General features: G+C 44.0%; 1 protein-coding gene across 1 annotated transcript in view; it reads left to right on the forward strand.

Moving 5' to 3' along the window:
- The window catches only part of PPFIBP1 (PPFIA binding protein 1), an 85243-nt gene extending 63705 nt beyond the window's left edge, over positions 1 to 21538 (forward strand). The window contains 15 exon segments of the mRNA XM_009279036.1: positions 282 to 342; positions 1462 to 1491; positions 3355 to 3526; positions 5020 to 5052; positions 7376 to 7517; positions 7796 to 7924; positions 8604 to 8754; positions 9973 to 10084; positions 10232 to 10320; positions 14649 to 14771; positions 15585 to 15710; positions 16565 to 16753; positions 17420 to 17599; positions 17950 to 18015; positions 18824 to 21538. Coding sequence (XP_009277311.1) covers positions 282 to 342; positions 1462 to 1491; positions 3355 to 3526; positions 5020 to 5052; positions 7376 to 7517; positions 7796 to 7924; positions 8604 to 8754; positions 9973 to 10084; positions 10232 to 10320; positions 14649 to 14771; positions 15585 to 15710; positions 16565 to 16753; positions 17420 to 17599; positions 17950 to 18015; positions 18824 to 18910 — 1690 coding nt within the window. The 3' untranslated portion in view covers positions 18911 to 21538.
- Positions 21539 to 22302: the final 764 nt, after the last annotated feature.

Below are 22302 nucleotides of genomic sequence, written 5' to 3' on the forward strand. Positions count from 1 at the left end.
GAAAATACAACATTAAATAAGAAGCCAAAAATATCCAAAGGTAGGCATCATGTCACTGAAGCATTAGCAGCAGTAATTACGATGTGGAGGTTCTTACAGTATCTCATCAAATTGTGTGGGCTCTGATTAGTGCATTGATTGCCTTAATTCAAAATGTCTTTGGTTTTAGTGTATCTCATCATGTAATTTAATGCTTTCTTTAAAGCTGATTCCTGAGAGTGTGTTTATCTTAGCAAATTTAATTCCAGTAACTTTACTTGGTTTTTATGTTGTTGTTTCAGAACTTCTTCGCTGCAGAAGTCCAGCAGTCTGAGCAGTTTGAGAAAAGAGACATCTGAAGCGGTTGGTTTGGTCTCTTACTTCCTCCCATCCGCTTAGAAATAGGGGTGACGTCTCTGTTGTGGCAGTGACCCCGTGGATGCTCTGTTGCCTTCTGCTGAGAAATTCTGAGTCAGAGTAGGGCTCCTCATGTCATGTGTTAGCAATGATCACATACATGTGACATCTTCCAGATTTTATTAAAGGAGAAAATCTATCCTTGAAAACACAGGCGCTTTTTTGGGTTTGGTTTGTTTTGGGTTTTTTTTGCATGAGGCGTTTACCTGAGACTCTCTTGCTATGTTTTTCCTCAGATAATGAGGGTTTGGGGTTTTTTTTAGTTGATGTGCTTTTCTGATTTAAGACAAGAAGAAAGTAAGCCCCACTACCACTTCCTACCTGTGTTTAAAGCGAATAATTTTGGAAGGCCATATAATTAACGCATTATAAAATACAGTCTGGCGTGAGTATGTTTTAGAAGGTCAGGAACAAACTACTGAGCCTTTGTATGCCTGGTGATAGCTTCGGTTTAGGTCTCTTTTGAAGTGACCAAAAGCAGCTAGCCTCTAACAATGTCATCAAATCAGGGCAATTCCTGTGCTCTTTTTTGACAGCCTAAACTCCTAAAAGCTCCTGAGTTCCCTGATACCCAAGCCGCTGAGCTGTGCCTTACAGCTCGGGAGGGATGTTGACAGGACTTAAAATGTAACCAGAATTTGATGATGAGAGCTAGAGTTCATGGGTTAGGGTTTTTTTTGTTTGTTTGTTTGGACAGCCAAGAAGCAGAGGCTGTGGATGTTTTATCTGTTTAGCTTCTACCCTGACTGATTCCTGCTTTGATTCCCCTCAGCCAGCTGTACCCATTAGTGCCTTAACAGACTGCATGTTGCTAATTATGTACACAGCTAATCCTTTATAAAGTAAACCGAAGCAGCCGTATTTTCATGTCAGCCCACTGACCTCAAAGAAAGCAAGAATTGATCTGTGTGAAATACACCTGTGAAGAGATTTATTTTGGGGGAAAAAAAAATAGGCAGGGAAGGGTATTTCAGTCAGAATTTGACTCGGGGTAACCATAATGAATTGCATACTGGCTTATAAACCATGACTTTTTAATTGTCTTTCTTAATCTTTCCCAAACAGGACAGAGACTCTGCACAGAAGCCAACAGAGGTAACGTGTGTGTACACACTTGCGCATGTACATGGAGAAACACAGTGAGCAGGTGTTGAAAGGCTCAGTTGTGTGAAATTGCGGCATGCAGTTCCAGAGGGGGAATAGCAGACCTGCAGACAAGATAGCGAGGAGTATATGATGGTTGTCACCATCACTTCAGTGTCAGGCTCATAGTGTCCCGCACGTTCTTGTCTTGTCACACACGGATTATCTTTCAGTCTCGTTAAGCATAAGGTTGCCATCTAAGCTAATGTTTCTCCCACATATTCTACCACTAGATAATTAGCAAAGCAACCATTAAGTATTTTACTGACTCTGTAATTAGCTTTGATTAGTGTCTCTTTAAAAACCTTTGGCTTTCCAAATTGTTTTCTGTGAGTAGCAACTGCGTTTCTAAAAAGACTGTCATTGCAGAACAGTTACCCTGCGGTACTGTATGGCCATAGTTTGCATGCAACAATTACTACCTATAGCAAGACCTGAGCAGAGACGACATACCTCAGGTACCACTTGCAGGGTGAATGCTCTATCAATTCAGCAAAAGCCAAAGGATCATATTTGGATTGTGAATGGGTTTGCTTCCTCCTTTTAAAGAGACAGTGAAACAACCGGCAAGGTTAAAACTACTGCTTTAAATTGGTTAAGTGGTGTGTCTGATGTCTGTCCTGCCATTTATACTCCTTGCTTGATACTTAATTTCCTCTCAGCTTTGGCAGTGGACATAGTCAATTAATCCATTAATTCTGAAATTGCAGAGCAGTGATAGACAAAAAGAGCTGTCTAACACTTGGCAGAGAACCGATATACTGTGGGGGTCTCGTGTCTCTCTTTGCTTTGCACTGCCCCTACAGCTACCAGTGGGGGAGACAGAAACCCTGGAAAGCTGGAAAAGTTCAAAGCCTTCCAGAACTGTATTTTACCTTTTCCATACCTGTAAGCCAGCCTTGCAGAAACTGAGAAACATCTTAAAGAAGACATGTTACTCTTAGAAGGTAGTGATAGTAATCCTGGGTCCTGAACATACTGTCGTGGTTTAATCCCAGCCAGCAACTAAGCACCACGCAGCCACTCACTCCCTCCCCCTGGGTGGGATCGGGGAGAGAATCGGAAGAGTAAAAGTGAGAACTCATGGGTTGAGATAAAGACAGTTTAATAAGTAAAGCAAAACAAAGAATTTACTCACTACTTCCCATCGGCAGGCAGGTGTTCAGCCATCCCCAGGAAAGCAGGGCTCCATCACGCTAATGGTTACTTGGGAAGACAAACACCATCACTCCGAACATCCCCCCCTTCTTTCTTCTTCCCCCAGCTTTATATGCTGAGCATGACGTCACATGGTATGGAACATCCCTTTGACCAATTTGGGTCAGCTGTCCTGGCTGTGCCCCCTCCCAGCAACAACTAAAGCATCAGTGTGTTACCAACATTATTCTCATCCTAAATCGAAAACACAGCACTGTACCAGCTACTAGGAAGAAAATTATCTCTATCCCAGCCGAAACTAGGACATTCTCCACCCCTTATTCCATACCATTTATGTCATGCTCAGGTCTCACACTGTCCAATACATTCTCATTACCCACCACCATCCTTCCAATCCTTTGATATAATACACAGATATCATTCCCTTAGTCTGTGGACCACCCCTGTGAAATGTCTGTAAAATGTCCTGAAACCAGGACACATATTCAAACGAAGATCATATTTATGTTTTCCTTTATGGCTTTTACATTCTGTTTTCTTGTAGTAACAAATGAGAGGGACTCTCCAGATTATCTGTCAGCAGTCACTTTGCAGTCCCTCTCAAAAGGCCTTTTGCAATTCCCTGATATTGAATCTTTATTTCCCTAACTTGAGCAGGTTAAACCTCCTGCGGAAGGTAATAATTTCGCAACCCTCCCTCCAAAGTCTCCTTCTCATGGTGGCACAGGCGACGAGGATAGTTTTGGTACCCGTAAGGCCAGATCTTCGTTTGGACGAGGCTTTTTCAAGATAAAAAATAACAAGAGGACTGCGAGTGCCCCTAATCTGGGTAGGTATCATGCACCTGCATGCAGATTCTGTGTATTTTGAAGGGTTTTAACAACAGCTGTTAACTGTCTTAAGAAGCAGGAAGGCCAGCCTTAATCTCACTGTGACTTCATGGTACTTTTCTCAGCAGAATGTTTGGAAAATACCAAACAGCAACAAAAAAACCCAGAAAAAAACCTCACTGATGTAATGAAGTATTTGATCTGTTTCAACCTCTGCTGTGATATCTCCCCTGGGACCTTGTAGTGGATTGCTGCTGTTTTGAAATGCTAGCTGTCTGGCAGTAGTTCATACATGGAATCTGTGGGCTTTTTTTTTCCCCTGGGTCCATCCTCAGTTTATCTTTCATAAGGCTTTCAGATGTACAGAAATGAGGCAGCAGCACTCAGTCTTCCTCTTTATTTTATGTGTATTTAAGGCAGCCTTGAAAAAGAGATGGTGACAACAGGAACAGGACTGACAAGTTATTCAAGCTCATGTTGATTTTTGGACCTGTAATGGAGGGGGGGTTGTTTTGGTATTGCCATTTGATGACGTGCACATGACAAAGAAATAAACAAAATGTTCTGCTTAATGCAGAAGTCACTGTTGCCACCAACTGAAATCCTACTTGCATTCACTGCGCTGCTGTAGTAGTCTTTCCACTGTTCCAGTTCAAGCATCAAGTGAGTTTGTGCATCAGATCTACTGCCATTCATCTAAAGTTTTTGGCTTTCTCTTGCATGAGATTTGGGAATTTAACTCTATCTTTCAGAAGCCTGAAAGGGGATAGCTTCTGCTTTGTTGAGCAGAAGAGTCTCCTGTTCGTACTTAGTCAAAGACGATTTTAGACTTTTGTTCAAAAGAAATAACATACCTACACATTTATTATACATTGCCCATATTTGCCTGTGACATATAGCATGGGAACTTGCTAGCTTACTTGGAATAGATGTACAGTCTATTCTGAGGGTTAGACTCTTTGCTTTGGTTTATTTCGTGTGTGCTTTTGTGTAATCACTTGTTTCATCCTGAAATTAATTTGTCTAACAAAGTGGAGTACTTGTGGCTGTCGTAAAGGATTGGAAGATGGGCCATCTAGATCAGGGTCCTGTGAATTCGAGTAAGTTATTTCTGTTATCCAGATTTCAGTGCTTCCATCTGTAAAGCTGGTGTCCAGATACTTGCCACCTCATGGGAGCCTGCGTGAGTCACCTGCCCAATGTGTCATGGAGCAAGTGACCCCCCTGCACCGAAGTGACTGCGGTGCTGTTTTACCCTCTCCACCATAGAGCTCTACTGCATTTCTTTTTTGTGAGAGGGGGATTAACAGTGAATTGGTAATCCTAATCTCTGTGTGAATTCAGCATTGTGTGTGGCGCATGTGTCTCATGTACCTCCCTCTTGTCTTGTATTTTGCTGACGTAAGTTTTGAACTGTGTTTTACCTTGTCCCTCTGCGTGTTCTCTCCCGTTGTGCTGCGTGTGGTTATGTGCGTTGTTTGGATATCTGAAGATCGCAGTCGAAGTGCAAGTGCACCTACTTTAGGTATAGTAATCCTGCATGTCTGCCTGTACCAGCGCTGTGTTGTGATTGCTGCTAACAGCTGGTTATGGCCACACACTTTTCAAACAAGAACTAGACACCAGAGTTCTGCATCGAAACTTTTGTCCATCACTAAAAGGAGTTTTCATGTAACATCTGCCCTCTGCTAAAAGTCAGCTGCACCATTTCCCAGTAACTGCTACTAATGAGAGAGATTGCGGGTTAATTTGCAGAGACCTTTGCCGTAACTTTGAGCACAAAGTTACCCACAGACCAAGGTAGCAGGTGAGAATCGGTGATGTTTAAATACCAGAGGCACCTTTGTGCTGTCATCTGTCCTGGAGCCCCTGGAAGAGCTTAAAGGGTGGCAAAGCAGGGAATGAGGAGGTATATTTCCTGGGTGTTCACTTAGGGGAGTTCTGGGGGAAAGGATACGTAATTCCTCTTCTAAGATGTAGTTATATTTATTATATAATAAATGAATGAGAAATAATTGGGGCGGATGGGGATGGAGCCTTTCACGTAGTAAAAACCAGTCTTGTGATGTGAGCGTTCCCTGGGTGGTTCTGGCAAGGGCAGGTAAGACCTGCAGGGCCCTGCCTTAGCAAGCAGAGCTGTGTCAGTCGGGGTGGTTGTACAGCCACCCGGCGTGCCCCTCGCTGACGAAGAGACCAAGTGCTCTGGACCCTCTTGGTTTCCTATGTGGCCCCTTAAACGTCGGCTGTTCTACGGGGTTGCGTTAATGCATGAAAGGGAGCGAGGTACAAGGAGCAAACGTTGCAATACCCGCAAATCTCTGCTACTAATGCACCCAACCTTGTCCTGGTATTCTCTCTCTAGAATTCTGTTTAAATGTTGTTTTTTCTAAGCTAGCACTTTTTCTTATACAAGTAAAGCAAAAACCACAAATGCAAAAGCCTGGTTCAACGTTAGTGCTGTCTCTCACTGGCAGGATCCCCGTATTCGATAGCAGTCAAACCAAAGTGCCCAGAAATAATCTTTTATGTGACCTTGTTGCTTCACTGCAAGGTTTAACATCTGAAGCATCAGTGGAAAATGGGACATGTTCAAATGTATTCTGGCTGAATCATCTAAACTTTGCCCAGCAGAAAGATACACTGGTGAAGCCTGCAGTTTGTTGCTGTTCGTGGCACATTGTAGCCACCTCAGCGTTAACTCTGTGGCCTGAGACCACGTCCCAGCAATATATGCTCTACCTTGATTCATGTAACTTGTTTGGTTTTTGCCTGGAAGTCTGAGAGTCGATTTCAAAAACAAATGATGGTCACCTAATTACACAGCCACGTTAAAAGATGGTAAAAGTGGTTACAGGCCTGACTGTCAGCCTGCTGCGGGCTGCCTTGCCACGGCTGCTTCATCTGAACAGGCTCATGCTGTCACTGTTCCTCAGCAAGTAAGTGGCATAAACTCCACGTGGTGGTTTTATTCAGCTATCTGGCACTTGCTGGCACATCTCTGCTTACGTAGCCTAATAGATATTGCAATTCTTTTAGTTTTCTTTTTAAACGATCTTAAAATAGTTTTCTTCTTTGTTAGTTTAGCTTTTACTAAACAATCTTGTGACAACTTCCCTTTTGGGGACAAGAGCCCTTAGGTTTGTTGTCATAGAAAACAACAGCTACAGATCAAAGATCTAGTGCTTTTAGAGTGGGTGGTAATGTGTAGGGTCTCTCAGAGATGTTTTATGCATCCCTCGAAAGAGAAGATCTAGTTCAGACAGAGCCTAAACTCCCTGGTGTTTCTCTGCAGAGGAATACAATATTCCACAATTTGCAGAAGTGAGGGGAAAAAGGGCCCTCCTGCTCCTGGGGCAGGAGGAGTTGTTTGTTGCTGGGATTTCCTGGATGGGGAACTTATGGGATACTGCAAGTTATTAGGAAAGATGTCTGCAGGGAAATTATTTATTCTTCTCTGCTTTGGGGACTCCTGGTTTGGTGCCCTGCCATGGCACTGAATTGTTCCTGGGCACCCACGTGCCTCAGCTCTGTCTGTGAAAGGACTGTAGGAGCACTTCCCAAGGAAGAGTAAACTTGGGATTTAATTGACTGATTGGTTCGCAAGGTGTTTTTTGCCCACCTTGGATGCAAGGCACTTAACTGGTGCAGAGCATTGTCTTGGAGTGTTCCCAGTCAGGCCCATGAAGGAGGAATCCAGGAGTTTCTCCTGGATTTTCCCATCCCTCTTTGCCCCATTTTCTTAACATGATGGCTCTCAATAATTTTAGCAAGAGTCATTCCTGAGTTCAGGAGTGTGTCTGTACAGTCCTGCGCAAGTGAATCTTGACAGGGCTTTTGCTTTCTAATAGCTGAAACGGAGAAGGGATCTGCAGATCACTTGGATCTGGCTGGCTTGCCCCCTCGCCCAAAAGAAACGGATAGTCTACAGATGACTCCACCTTCTCCAGATTCCAAAAAAAAGGCCAGAGGGATCAAGAGGTTATTTGGAAAGTAAGTAAAAGATGATAAATGACTTCTCCAGAGCTGGGGCTTGCACGTGCGTTTGCTGGGAACACATCTTCCCTTTTTCTCCCTCCAACCTGTGGCTCCATGGTTTACTGTCTCAAGAGCAGGAGCCAGTGTGGCGTTTGAGGGAGCTAACAGCAGGTCAGTGGGGGGTGGGGGAAGAGCTACAAACCCCGCAGGAGATCTTACCTATATTGGTTGCGGTAGTAGAAGCATGCCTTTTCCTTAGCCAAATGTGAATATGCTTTCTTCCTTTAAACTAGACTCAAAAGAAGTCAGTCTACTACCTTCAACCCAGATGACATGTCCGAGACGGAGTTCAAAAGAGGAGGGACAAGAGCAACGGCGGGGCCACGACTGGGCTGGTCTCGAGACCTGGGGCAGTCTCACAAGTAAGACGAGTGGTGCAAAGTGTGCTGGTGCTTGCCTTCCCGGCAGCTCCAGTCGAGCACGGGGTCCAAAGGAGAAGCGCAGTGCCAAAATGAAATGTCCCCTCTCCTGGCAAATGGAAGCAGGCAGATCCAGGCTGTTTCCTCCTTTGAGAGATGGTTTTTGCGGGCTTGAGGTTGGTTGGGTGGTGGGGTCCTGCTGCGAGTGGAGCCTTCCTTGTCCACGGCTTCGCAGGAGTGCAGCTGTGAGGCTGTGCAAAGCGGGGTGTGAGCCCTCATGTGGCAATGGCAGATATTCCTCTGGTACATTTCCGGCTGCGCTTTTGGGGATTAAAGGCTAAAGTAAAACATTATGATCTTATTTCAGAGTTTTAGGCACTGTAGCAGCAGAGGTGGTTGTTTCAGTGGTATTAATAGACTGTGTTTATTGTGATAGTGACAGGAGATCAGCAGCGATCAGCGCTTCATGGTTCAGCGCTGACAGTTCAGAAGTAGAGACACCCTCTGCCTCACGAGGCTCAGCTAACAGTCGACCGTGATGCACGTTCTCCCATCGAGATTGTCCCAGCTCCCACAGAATACTCGTGAATTAGGCTTAGGTTTTGGTTTTATCGTTATGCATGAGAAGAGGAGATTTGAGACATGGGATTTATCAGTCTTTTTTTGGTAAAATCTTCTGTAGTGAGCTGGACATGCCATTCGCAAAGTGGACAAAGGAGCAGGTTTGCAACTGGCTCCAGGACCAAGGGCTAGGCTTTTACATTAGTAATGGCAAACACTGGATACTGTCTGGGCAAACGCTTCTGCAGGCTTCTCAGCAGGATCTGGAAAAGGTGAGAAATACTGGAAACACTCCTTTCAATTAAACGTACAAAAAATTGCTATTTCTGTGCATGTGCATCATGTCTGTAAGGTGCATCCAGTAAAAAAAAAAAAAATTGAAAAGATGAATTTTTAAAATTTTGTCATCTGCAGCAATGCCAAATCTGTTTCTTTTTAATGAAGTTTCTTTGAAATGTAATGCTCTGTAATGAAACTGATAATTACAAATATGTGATTTAACTTCATTAAGCATGGATATATCAATCGGCTATGCCACTTTAAAAACATGCACACAAGAATGCCTCATTATCATGTGGGTTTGTAGATTCATTAGCACTTGTGTATGGTACACTGTGTGAGAAAGGGGTAAAAAGCTGCTGTTTTGGTCTGCCTATATTTTCTGCACATTTTACGCAAGAATGAAGATTTGTTACACACAAGGGTGATCAGTTTCTTTGTCTTAAATCGTTATAGAATTGCTCACATCTTGTTTTCTAAAACTAGAAACATTAAAAAAGTTGATTCAATCTATACTTTGAAATCCACAGTATTTGCTAACATTTGAATTTTCAGCTTTTAAAAATCACTATCCTCACCAAATAGTAAGCCTGTTTTCTCAACGAGGGAGTGAGCTAATTCAAAGTTGCAGTTATACTACAACCAGAATAAGAAAACCGTGATACGGACAAGAGTGGCTTGTAATAATTTTATCAGAGGTAACGTTAACTAGCAAGCACTGGTGAAAGTGTATATGGGATTGAAGAGATCCTGGAATGGCTGCACTTGCAGCTAAACTGGGGAAGGTGTTATGCATTTGGAAGTATTAATAAATTTCAGTAATTCCTGGGACCTTCATGTGCTCTTAACTAAATAATTCTTTTAACCTTACCTGCCCAAGTGGGAGGGAAGGAAATAATCCCATCAAGTATTTTTCTGAATGCTAACATGTTTTATATTGTGGGGTTTTTTTAGCCTGGTATGAGAATATTGTGGCCGACATTTTCATACAGTTTGGAGTCCACCACGTTTTGAAATTAATCCACCACAGTGAGTGGGCCTTTCCCTAGTGCTGAACATGTGCTAAAATGATGCTGATATTCAGCAAATAGAAAATACACCTGCCAAGTCACCACCAAGTGCTGTGTACAGTGTGACCATTTGTAATTCAGCAGGGGGAGAAATAAAATACAGGATTGTCTCTAGGTTTGCTGCTTTCCTTCCTTTCACAGGAGCTTGGGATAAAGCACCCATTGCATCGGAAGAAGCTTCAGCTTGCTCTGCAGGCACTTGGGTCTGAAGAGGAAAACAATCATGGAAAACTGGATTACCACTGGGTTACCAGTAAGATTTTATTATATGCTGAAGCAGCAACTTTTGATAGGCGTTCCTAATCATGGCTAATTTGGGGCTCAAAGAGTGAGAATAACCCTTAACTGGTGCTAGGTAACTTGGCTACCACGCTAACATGAGTGTCTGTCTCTACCTTAGGGTGGCTGGATGACATTGGCCTCCCCCAGTATAAGACCCAGTTTGATGAAGGAAAGGTGGATGGCCGAATGCTCCATTACATGAGCGTGGTGAGTAAATGGCATTTCTTTTCCTGACATCTTGTTTGTGTTCTTAGTTTCCAGGACAGTTTCTTCCCACTTTAATGCACGGGGGCATACCTCCACATAGCTCACTAAAGACCAGGTGAGACTAGAGAGACCTGCTTTCCCTGCGCCTATTGTTGCAACTGCATAGATACTATATTCACTTAACATCCTCCTCTCTCCATCCCAGCCTCCATCTTCCTCCTGCTCCCTTTGGGTCAATTTGCCAGCGGCAGCAACCTTTTTTGCACCCCACAGCACCGGGATCCGTGCCCTACCACACACCTCTGCAAGCAGCCTTCTCCCCTTTCCACATTCACCTCCTCTCAGCCTCCCCCAAGCCTTCCCCCAGCGGCAGCCTCAGCTCCAAACACACCAGGAGCCCCTGCTATAAGAGGGAAGGGGTGAGTCCAGGCAGCAGCTGGCCCTGAGAGACAGCTGGCTGTGACTGGAGAGGAGGCGCTGCCACCAGCCACCATTGCCAACCTTCTTCCCCTCGGCCCTCCAGTGCGAGTGGCCACTGGCTGAATCCTGGCTGGCCCCACAAACAGCCCACTTGTGGGGTGCAGAACGGGATCTATAGCTGCTTGGCCAGCTCTCATGTCACAGACAGCCATTCTCGGGTCCCTTACAGGCATCTTACGGGATCCAGTGTCCACAAGGAGCCAAAGAGCAGATCACAGTGATCTGGCTTGTGGCTTCCTAGAGCAGAAAGTTGTGAAGTCTGTGAAGTCCAGACTTCAACAGCTAAACATCTCGTGTGCCTCATGAGACTTTCTGACAATAATTTCAAAGATGTTGAATGGTTCATAAATCAGGTCGTCAAATTTTCTGGATAATTGAAGGGAGAAGGCTGAGGGAGGTCAGAGTGCCGGAGGCATCGCTACCACTAAAAGGATATGCCATAATGCTGTATTTGTCTGTGTGCTTCATTGCAGTGTTTAAAGGACCCCTTGAAACTGTAGTGGGTGTTCTGTGTTAAGCTAATGCTAATAGCTGTAACCTATAGAAAACAAAAGGCCTGATACTACTACTCACCTGCAAGTATTTCCTATATTCTTTCCAGCTTTAAAGATACTATCTTAAGGTGGAAGAGCAAATATAGTAAGCAGGAGCCCGGACTCATGCACTGAGAAATGGGCAATCTTGTGCTTAACAGTTGTGCATGACGCTGATGTGCTCAGGCAGCACTTGTAAGTACACAAAAGTGTGCAAATTCTGTGGTCACAGTTATGCAGCTGGGCCCTTTGCTTTTCAGGTTGTTACTAATTAATAGAAGTAGGTGGAATTTTTTTCTTCAGTGAGCAAACATTCAGCCTACCTACCTATTCATGTGGATGCCTAGGTGAAAGAAACCCCAAGCCATTTCCTTTGAAGAAAATTGCAGTTTTAAGAGCCAGCTTGTGTGAAAACAGGCTACATTTAGTAGCTTTTGAATAATTTATTTCAAAATGCTTAGCACCAGCGTCAGCTCACCACTTTACTGCTGGTCAGGTGAAGCCAACCCAGCAGGTTTCCTTTGTGTAAGGTCTCAGGTAAGATGAGATAAGACCTTTGTTCTTCTCTGGAGACACAAATGCAAACTGAGCATCGCCAATATTAATTCCTTCTGTATAACAAAGAAGAAATCAATCACACTCCTGTTCTCTCATGAGCCATGCCACAGGCAGAGTAAAAGTTACCTTTTTATGCCACATTTGCATGTATTTTGTATAGGCTTTACAATAGCACCAGGAGGAAGCCTAGGGTTGATCCATCTAACTCTCCTCCTGTAAGACAAGCGTAGCGCTGCTGAGGAACTGCAGCCGCTGCCCAGGACTGACCTGCCTCAGCTACCTGGCATGACTTTGCTGTTGAGTCCATTTTGGTCAAATGTTAAATACTCGCTGCTTATGTAGTGTGGTTTGGTGTTTGTTTCCTTTAGTTTTTTGTGTTCGGACATTAATATAAAAGTAGAAGGCAGTTTCTTTCTTCTGCTTCTTAAGTCTTGGAGATCTGATGCCAGTAGGCTCCATTGAGCTTGATCTTGTGTTTGTAAGGAAACTTGTATTATTCAACAGTCAGTCTTTTTTCTATTAATAAAGAAAGGAAAGTAATAGGTGGACAGAGGAGGGATGTGTAGCAGGAGCTTTGCCTTTTAAATAGATACTCTTTCTGTTGCTTCCCTTTAATTGTACATCACTAGGGATATTTTTAGGCAGTGTTTAAACATCAAATTGTAACAGCAGCTTCAGTGTAAACGACCAACTAAATACAGCTATATGCAAAGTATGAAAGAAACACTTTTTAAAAAGATCACATGAAGTTACCCTGACTTAGCAAACCACAAAATAGAAACTCTAATCTTAGAGTTTACTTGGGCAAGCGAAGAATTTCGTCTTAAATATTCTGACAAAATAGTCCTGTATTTGTAACACATAAGTAATGCTAAAACATATTAAGCCAGGTTAACCCTGGCACAAGGATGCATAAATTTATCTGTCAGTCAACTTGCACCAGCAGAGAATTGGACTTTGAGACACTTAATGGCATAGTTAGGACTCAGTTACAACTGAGTTAGGACTCAGTTACAACTCGCCTACCTTAGCAGGAATGCAAGTCTCACAGCATGTGATCATAGTTCCAGTGCACGGGAGGTTTTTCTTTTGTAGCACTCCTGTGGAGCGGCAGCAGCAGGATGCAAGCTGGGAAGTCTAGCCAGGCCTGTCACGTACTCCTCCTTACAAGTTTTTCATGGCTTGGCTTCTTGAATGAGAGAAAATCTGATTATTTTGTTTTTGAAATGCTAAATTTCTGGGGCTAGTCAGTGGAATGAAACCAGAGGTGGGCAAAATGTGACATCTTCTGCATTTCTTAGGTTGCAAACCTGTCAGCGGGTCAGGGTGTTGGGTAGCGTCAGCAGCCTTTTTTAATCTGGGAGCCTCATCTAAACCTTCTGTCACCTTCGCCATTGTCCACCACACGTGTCCTGTGAGTTGAGCCCCCTTGGGTGCCAGAAGGCCCTGTCTCTCCCCTCCTTGGTGATTTGAAGGAGCCCTGAGTACAAGAAGGAGAAGAGGGAACTTCAGTGGAGCCAAAGCAAAACTCCTGCTTGCTACTGTAGTCATGAAGGGTGGAACTCATCTCTGCTGGCTCTTGACATCCAAAAGCTACCTGTCCAGCCGAAAGCAGTCATCTGTGCCCTGTGGTCAGTGCAGAGAGGGGGGCACTGTGAGGCACTATCTCATTCCTTAGCATGGCACAAATTGTCCTAAGAGATGCCTGACGCTTTCCACGGACGCTGGTGGGAGCCTAAACAGCCGGTCTGTGCGAGCTATAAAATAAGTCCCCCGTGAGATGACTGTTTAGGTAAAAAACATTGCAAGGATCGAGCTTTTGGAGAAAGAACCAACTGCTTTTGTTAGTATTACCGATGCACTGCAGGGAGGAGTGTGGCCCTGCCTTTGCAGGCTCTTGCCCTGCAATGTGTGAGAAGTGGCTCATCCCGTGCTGAAAATGGTGTGGTGCAAAGGCACAGCCAAGTTGCCTTGTGGTGCCTTGTCACAGAGCCAAGCTTCAGGCTGCCCATGTGTCCAGCGTGCTCCTTTGGCATGTGTGAGGGGCAGTCGGTGCTCCTGGCCAACCTGCCCTCCTTCCCTCGAACTGTAGCGAGTGCCTGCACAAGGTAGGAGCTACACAGTGATGGTGAGCTGGGGCCAAGGAGACTTAAGGTGAGCCTCTCCACAGCCTGGGTATGGTCACCCTTTCCATCGTTCCATCACTGTGACAAGCATTTTAAAAAACATTTCTCATTTGCAGTTCTGGGAAACCAACCTGACCCACCTTCTGTTTTTCTTCTTCCCTCTTTTTTTTCATTCTGACCGTACAGAATGCCTCTATTTTCAGGGTAATTTATTGTTTTCAGTTAAACTTTCAGCTGGACATTTGTGGTATTAAAACTTTTGGCAGGATTAAATGCAAATGCCAGGTGAGTCTGATGCACTGTGTTTGGAAAGCTGTCGTGGTTCTAATCAGATCGCTGAGGATATGTCATCTCACCCTCTCCCCTCCTTGTTACCCCAGGTTTCTTGTACTAAACTCTGTACCCTGTGTGAAGAACATCGCCCAGGAGCTGGTACAGAGCAACACAGGAAGCTTTTATTTTGGGACAGATGGTTTGACGTTAATCACGTGTCTCGCATATTAAAATCTTACCCCGGAACGTGTCAGATGTGCCATTTTAAGCCAGGGTCCGAAGCAGTCTCCTTCAGTCAGGTGCTGGTTCCACCAATAAGCACGTTTATGTTTATTAACTCCCTCTTCTTCTTTGACAGGATGACTTGCTGTCCTTGAAAGTTGTCAGTGTCCTCCACCACCTCAGCATCAAAAGAGCCATTCAGGTTTTGAGAATAAATAACTTCGAGCCCAACTGTCTGCGCAGGAGGCCGTCTGATGAGGTACTGCTTTAAGATGAAACTGTGAAGAGGAATCCTCTACGGTTTTTCCCTGGTGTTTCTGATTATTCCTGCTCTGCCCTCTCCTCCTTTCTCCTCCTTCCTATTTCATTCTGTTTCAATTTTGGTTTCCTTTTTCTCATGTTGTTCTTCCAAGTCTCATGCTCTGCCATCGCTACCTGGAACACCACTTTCTTTCCTCCACCTGTCATGGCCCCAGACTCATGTCCCCTTGCCAGATCTCCTACTCTTCTTCCTAGCCAACAGCTGGCTGTTCTGGCTTAGTCTCTGATGTGCTGTCTGGAACATAAATCATCTTGAACTCAGTGCACTGTTGCCGTGAGTCTTGTGTAACTGATGGCTGTGTCAAAATTTTCTGTATAAAAGGAGTTTGGCCCTGTTACCAGATGAGAGACTGCCATCAGTTTGTTTTGGAAGCAGCGTATGCTGGATAGGGCAATGGATGATGAAGCAACCCAGACTCTTGGATTTAGATTCACGATACATACCTGCAAGAAAAGCACAGCGGCTCATGGAGCCAGTTAAATCTTCAGTTCTACTGGTAGAAGTTGCAAGTAGTCCTAGTGCACAGCAGGATAATCAAATGGCATGAAGCATAATACAGACCTGCCCACTGTCCAGACCCATCTCCACGTTCGTATTGCTGCAAGATAGCAATCCAAAAAGAGGTTTTTTTCTCAAGTGCAAAGTGAGCTTGCATTTGTTAAGGGCAGGAGAGGTTTGTTTCAGTAAAGGTTGGGGCTGGCACAGCAGAGTCGGGAAGTCTCCTTAACTGCCCGTTCCTTCTGTTCACAGAATAACGTCACACCTTCTGAGGTCACCCAGTGGACCAATCATCGTGTGATGGAGTGGTTACGCTCCGTTGATCTGGCAGAGTATGCTCCTAATCTGCGGGGGAGCGGCGTGCATGGGGGACTGATGGTAAGGTTTTAGGCTGGCTTATTCCATTTTATTTAAAAAAATGTGGCTGAGAATCGCTAGAGCAAAGTTCTGACATATTTGCTGCACACACCTTATCTTCTTATTCTGCTTCATAAGAAGCCACTATCAAAATGTATTACCGTGTAGTTTAAAGGACATTACTATTTTGGGCAGAATTAGCGTGGGCAGCAATGGGTTTGATTATCTGTATTCCCCTCCCAATTTAATTTAGGTATGGCATTCTCCACCTCCTGTCCTACGATGCTGTACACTGCTATCATGCTGTTAAACAGCCACTATCTTCCTTCTTAGACCCGGATAGGTTTTTATTTTGTGAGGAAGGCTTGTTACTTCTGTAAAATTTGCGATTTCAATGTCAAACCAGGATTATTTGTAATTGCTCTAGCATCAGATACTCCAGGCAAGAGATTTATACTTGCAGAAGTTTGTTGTGGTGATGAAGAGGTATATCCCTGCTCCAAACATCTTATGTCTGTTTATTTTCCATCATACCTCTGGCTATGTTTTCCAGAATTAGAGGATGGTGGGTAAACATTTTGTGGCAGCTTCACACATTACGTGAGTTAAGGGTGGATTTACCTGTTCCTTTCTTCTTACCTGCCAATTTGTTTCTATTTATAACTCAAGAAGGAAAGCTTGGAGGTGGCACTTTATGAATCCTTTAACTAGTTAACTCTTTTTTCTCTCTCTTTGTTGTATGTTTCCTCTAAGATAAAAACAAAAACCCTAACGCAACCTTAGGAAGTGACCAAGATAGGTGTGCCTGTTGATGTCCTTGAGACCTCATCAGGTAGTACTGGCTTCAACTGGATTCTCTGTGATTTGATTAATAGGTTTTGGAGCCTCGTTTCAATGTGGAAACCATGGCACAGTTGCTGAACATCCCACCAAACAAGACGCTACTGAGACGGCACTTGGCAACTCATTTCAACCTCCTCATTGGGCAGGAGGCCCAGCAGCAGAAGCGCGAAGCCATGGAGTCCCCAGACTACGTCCTCTTAACAGCAACTGCCAAAGTAAAGGTAGGTCACTTGTTCTGAGTTGGTGCGTGAGCTTCCAGGCAGACATGTAGATCTCCAGTGTGCTGGTTTTATCCGTGATTGGAGGGCAATTCAGTAAGGTCTGAGAAAAGGGGCTGGCTGCTAATGAAAGAAGCGTGAGAGCAGGACTCAGCAGATCTGGGTTTGACACTTGTGTCTACCATGAACGCGCCACGTCTCAGCCTCTCATATGCACAGACAAGAGGTAGCACTCTTGTGTGTTGTCCTTCTGTCTGTACTATAAGATGTTTGGGAGGGAGACTGTCTCTTACTGTTTATATGCTCATGGTTTAATGCAGTGGGATTCTGATCTCATTTGAGATCCTTTAAATGGCGTTTTCTTAACAGTGGTAGAATGAGGGAACACATCTCGTTCTTTTGGATGCTACTATCGTGAAATACAGCTATTCAGAAGATCTTTGTTTAGGAGAGCAGTGGGGTTTTGACCCTTCATCACTGAAACAACAATGCAAGAGGAAGAGATCTGTTAATTCTGCTACTATCGTGAAATACAGCTATTCAGATCTTTGTTTAGGAGAGCAGTGGGGTTTTGACCCTTCATCACTGAAACAACAATGCAAGAGGAAGAGATCTGTTAATTCTTTGCTGACTCTCTAACTTCTTGTCAATTTTCTCTTCACTTGTAAGCCAAAGAAACTTGCCTTCAGCAATTTTGGGAGCCTGAGGAAGAAGAAGCAAGATGATGTGGAAGAGTATGTGTGTCCTATGGAGCTGGGGCGGGCATCTGGAAGTGGGTCGAAGAAGGGTTTTAAGCCTGGCCTGGATATCCGAGTATATGACGATGACGATTTGGACAGGCTGGAGCAGGTAAACGAGTTCTAGCAGTTCGGAGTCCTTGACTGTGCTGTTAGGTTCGGGGGAAAAAACCCTTCGTTTCACAGGGAAACCTTCCTTTTGCTTTGGCCCGTGAAGGTCCTGACTTCTGGCAGTCACACAGCACCACTAACCAATGCGTCTCTCAGCCCAAGGAGGTTCAAGCTGTGAATGCAGCGCCTTTAGGACCTACTCTGGCATAACCGTCCTCCTCTCTCCTCCCTTGCTTTGACCATACAAAGTGTAATCAAGCAGTTACATTATTTGCTGCACTTAATTGCCAATCTGTCATGGCATACAATGAATTCATTATTCATTCATTATTCATTATCTGTTTTTTGTAGATGGAAGATTCAGAAGGGACAGTGAGGCAAATAGGAGCGTTTTCTGAAGGCATCAACAACTTGACAGTAAGGCTTAGAAGTGGGGTCTGTGGAATAAGATCTCTGTTTCTGTAAGATGGATATAAACCCCTTGGCAGTCGCTAGTATTAAATAGCGGTGCTATTAATATAAATACTTACGTTAAATAGCACCGCTACTTAATACAAATACACTAAGTACAACTTTTCTTCACTATTACTGGCTCTGTTAAGCAGCTGAGTTTTGTAGTTTTGGGGGCAATTGCTTTGATTGATTTCAGTGCATAGCGGGACCTAGTCTTTGGATAGAGTGAAGCGCCCACTGGTCTCTGAGGGCTAAAGCATGTCAAATACTGTGCAGACTATGGGTGTGGTGAAGCCTCGTCAGAACTAGGGGTCAGACGAGGTCCTTTGGTTTTTGTACAGGGACAGAGGGGAAAAGAAAAATTAGCGGTCGAGGAAGACACCCGCCCATCCTGGCCAGGAGGTTCCCCTGGCCGGGAGTGGTGGCCCGTGGTCACCAGCCCTCTTTGCTGACTCTCCACCCTCCAGGGAGGGCAGAGGACACGGCACCCAGCTCTAAGCAGTGGGTTGCCAACTGAGAGTCACGGCGCGTTTTCTTGGTGGAAGCCCAGCCCCAGCCTGCGCTCTCCCAGCCGTCTGGGCCAGCAGAAAGGCGACTGAGCCGCAAGCCGGTCAGGAACCAGCACGGGTGAAAAAGGTCCTCAGCAGAACGAAGATGTGGCTGGCAGGGCTGACAGCACTGTTCGCTGCTGGGCACAGGACTGGACCGTCCCAGGTGCTTGATTTCAGTTGTGAGGGCCTGAACCTTGACTCTTCCCTCCTTTCCTTTCTAGCACATGTTGAAAGAAGATGAAATGTTTAAAGACTTTGCGACTCGCTCTCCTAGCACCAGTATAACAGATGAGGACTCCAATGTGTGACGGTAACCACCCGGCACTGACAAAGGCTCACTTTCCTATGTGCAAGAAACGTCATCATTATACGTGACGGACAGCAGATCATGTACATTACATTGCTCTTGCTTCTGTTTGTTAGAAGTAATATTGGGGGGTGGAGAATTTTAAAAAAAAAAAAAAAAAAAAAAGGTGCCTACTCTAAAGTTGCCATAAGAAACACCCAGACACTGGTAAATGGTAATTGGTTTTACTATATTTAATGTACAAACTGGTGATATGTTTCAGAGTGTTGCGTTTAAATTTATGTGGTATCACAGTGCTCCTTTTGCTTATTCATGACCTCAGATAATCCTTTATACTGTTTCAAAGTAAAAGAAGATGTTAGGTAGAAGTATTGCATCTGTAGATATTGTGCATCAGCTTTCTCTAGGCTCTCAGCTGAAAAAAGATGCTACTGCTCTTTTTCAAGTGCATTTGTTCAGCGCAAATACCAGTTCTGCCCTTCCTTACGGTATCCAGTGTAGGATTTGAGTCATCCATGTCTTGCATAAACTCCCTGGTAGCTCTTGACTGTTGCTCTTATTTTTATACTGTTTTATAAAAAAAAAAAAAAAAAAGAAAAAAGTAGTATATGAAGTACATATAAAAGCAAAAATTTAAATTTTGTGAGATAGAGTGATGGAAAGTTCAAGGTGTGGGGGAAGGGGAGAGTGTTGTAAAAAGATTATGCCAGTTTGCATACCAGCTGGTTACTGGAAAAGGCAGGCTGACCTTTGGAACTGTTTGCTTTCATTGCTTTTTACTAAGTGCACAGTTTAATGATCTTCCATTTGGGATGAAACAATTATTAAGCATGTTTCTTCTAGCAGTGACTCTTACGGAAACTGCACATTTTAAAACATCTTCTTTCTTGTTCCCAGCAGCAGTATTTATAGCATTCAAACAAGGTTATTAACACTTCTGTGACTTAAAAAATTTCCCTAAAGTTGAGAGTACTCCCTGCATATGGAAGGGATATTTCTGTGCTGTGACTAACGTAAAGATGGTGTAGTTGCAAAAAAATAGAGTTCTATAGAGAAATGTATAGGAAATATATTATTTCATAATATTAAACCTGAGGTGGGACTTTTCCTCAAAAATTCAAATATCAAACATGTTGCTTGTCATTTTACCTTCTTAAAGCACAGCTCCTCTGCTTTTGAAGATCGCCAGATTTTAAAAATCCTAACTAGCCGGTGGAAATCTTTTGTCAGCCTTTCGGTATTGCGAGGCGTCCTAGCCAAAAGCAAACAAAAAAAAGTAACTCTGTTTATCACAGTGGTCATTCGTATGGTGTTGAACGTTGCATGTATTTTAGCACAATGGCATGAAGCTTCTTTGCTTTGTAAAGGCAAAAAAAGTCCAGCTGGAATTGTTCCTTGCGGTGGTGTGTTGCTTTACCAAGTGTTTGTCAGTCATTTCTTCGCTCTCCTTGCTGGAAGTGAGACCGGTTCCGACACATTGCTGGGGTGGTGCAAGGGATGTTAGATTTGTGCTGACTTTGTGGGTGTTTCTGAGACACTATTAACAAAGCTAGGAAAGGAAGAAAGGTTCTTTCAGGGGCTTCCAGGGAGCTCCCATCAGATGTTGGGGTAGATTGGAGACATATTCTAGCATTATATTATTGTAACCTGATAAGCTATTACCAGCCTGGTTCTTTGAAGGATGTGCAGTGTAGGCTATTATTTATGTACCAAGATGAAAATTTTTACATGGACTGGTTGTGTTATACATAATATTAAGTGCTGCCATTTTCTTTTTAGTGTCTGGAGCCAGGCAAACAATCCATTATGTATACATAAAATAGTTTGTGCTGCTTAACATTTGTCTACAAACAAATCACAGCTGATGCTTTATTCAAAATTCCTGACGAAGTAATGTCCGCAAATAATTTGCCGTCTGTTGTTTCTTCCTCTGCAGTCTTGGGGGTGTTGGAGCTATTTTATTCGGGCAGAAATACCACATTGTGTAAGGCCTGCCGTCAGCTTTAAGGTGCAAATGCTTGGGATGTGAATTCAGGGCTCGTTTTCTGTGAGTACTTTGCAATATGGTTATTGTTTTACATGTAAGTTGGACTTAAGACCCTGCTCTCCCAAATGCTGCAGAAGCACTGGGAAGACGTGCAGGCTTCTGAGCAAAGGTATTCCTCCAGATTCACTCTCACTAGACACTGGCTAATGAACATAACGACTGGATATTCAGCGGGGGAAAAAAAAAAGGGGACTAGTGACACATTATTATGTGCTGAAATAGGCACAAACAAATACTCTCCCTTTTCTCTTCAGTCCAGTGCTATTACCAAATGTATTAGCAAGCGTATCGGCAACGGCAGATGATGGTTTATTTTAAGTCCAGTGTAAGTAGCATTCTTTCCAAACAACCTTTTTCCTGCGTTTACCAGTTGGAAACCAGGTTGTCCCTCTGAAGCTGCCTATCATCCGAACCTTGGTTATTTTATGGGAGTGGAATACGAAAGCAAGTGATAAAGTCAGGAAGTTTATGTGTGAATGTGCACAATTGATACCGTTGGAGTATTTTAATTTGTGCGTGTTTGAAGAGGGCAACATTACTGTGTATTGCCATGTAAAACCCAATAAAGTCTGTGGAAAATGCCAAGTGTTTCTGGAAGCTGGTTCCTTTTTAATGTATCCTCTTTTTTTCCTTCTTATTTTCCTAGGAAGCTCGTTTTGTGCTATTTAAAAGACAAAGGAAGGAGAAGGGGCAAAATCGCACATTTTTTGTGGACTGATTAGTTTCTTTGTCGATAATGCTTGCAGAAAGACTCAGCTAACAGCTAAAAAATCAACTATCCCAAGTGGTTTTACTTATTTCTGGGATCCAGATTTGAACCATCTTGGGTTGTTTGGTATGGCGTGATTAGAAGGTGTTCCCCATTGCTCGGTGTGCGCTCCTCGGCGAGTCCTCGCAGGGTGCCGAAGGAAGGACCAGCTCTGGCCCTTCTCACCGTAAAGGGCAACCGTCTCTCTGGTCCCAGGTGTCGTTCCCGTCCCCGTGCCCTCGCAGCCCTCAGCAGTCATAGGAGCTGCACCTACTTTGCCAACAGGAGCTGAGCTTCCCCAAACTACATTTTGTTGCTGGGGTGCAGGTACAAATGATGATCAATTTTTTTTTTGCCCGGTGTAGCCCAGGTAATGGACCAGAGAATGCAGAACCCCTGTCTCGTGACGTTCATTTCTGTGGTTTTGTTCATCAGCTCAACATTTCAGTGGGAACACCGAGGATAAACACTTTGAAACCTAGAGTGTAATAAACTTTAGTTGTCTGTTTGTTTACAGTGATGAGGAAAAGATAGATGTGTATCGATCGAGAGCCTATGGAGATTAAACCCAGCTTTTTTTCTGTTCGCTTAAATTACA

Source organism: Aptenodytes forsteri, unplaced genomic scaffold (genome assembly GCF_000699145.1).
Source record: "Aptenodytes forsteri isolate BGI_AS27 unplaced genomic scaffold, ASM69914v1 Scaffold241, whole genome shotgun sequence".
Taxonomy (NCBI): Eukaryota; Metazoa; Chordata; class Aves; order Sphenisciformes; family Spheniscidae; genus Aptenodytes; species Aptenodytes forsteri.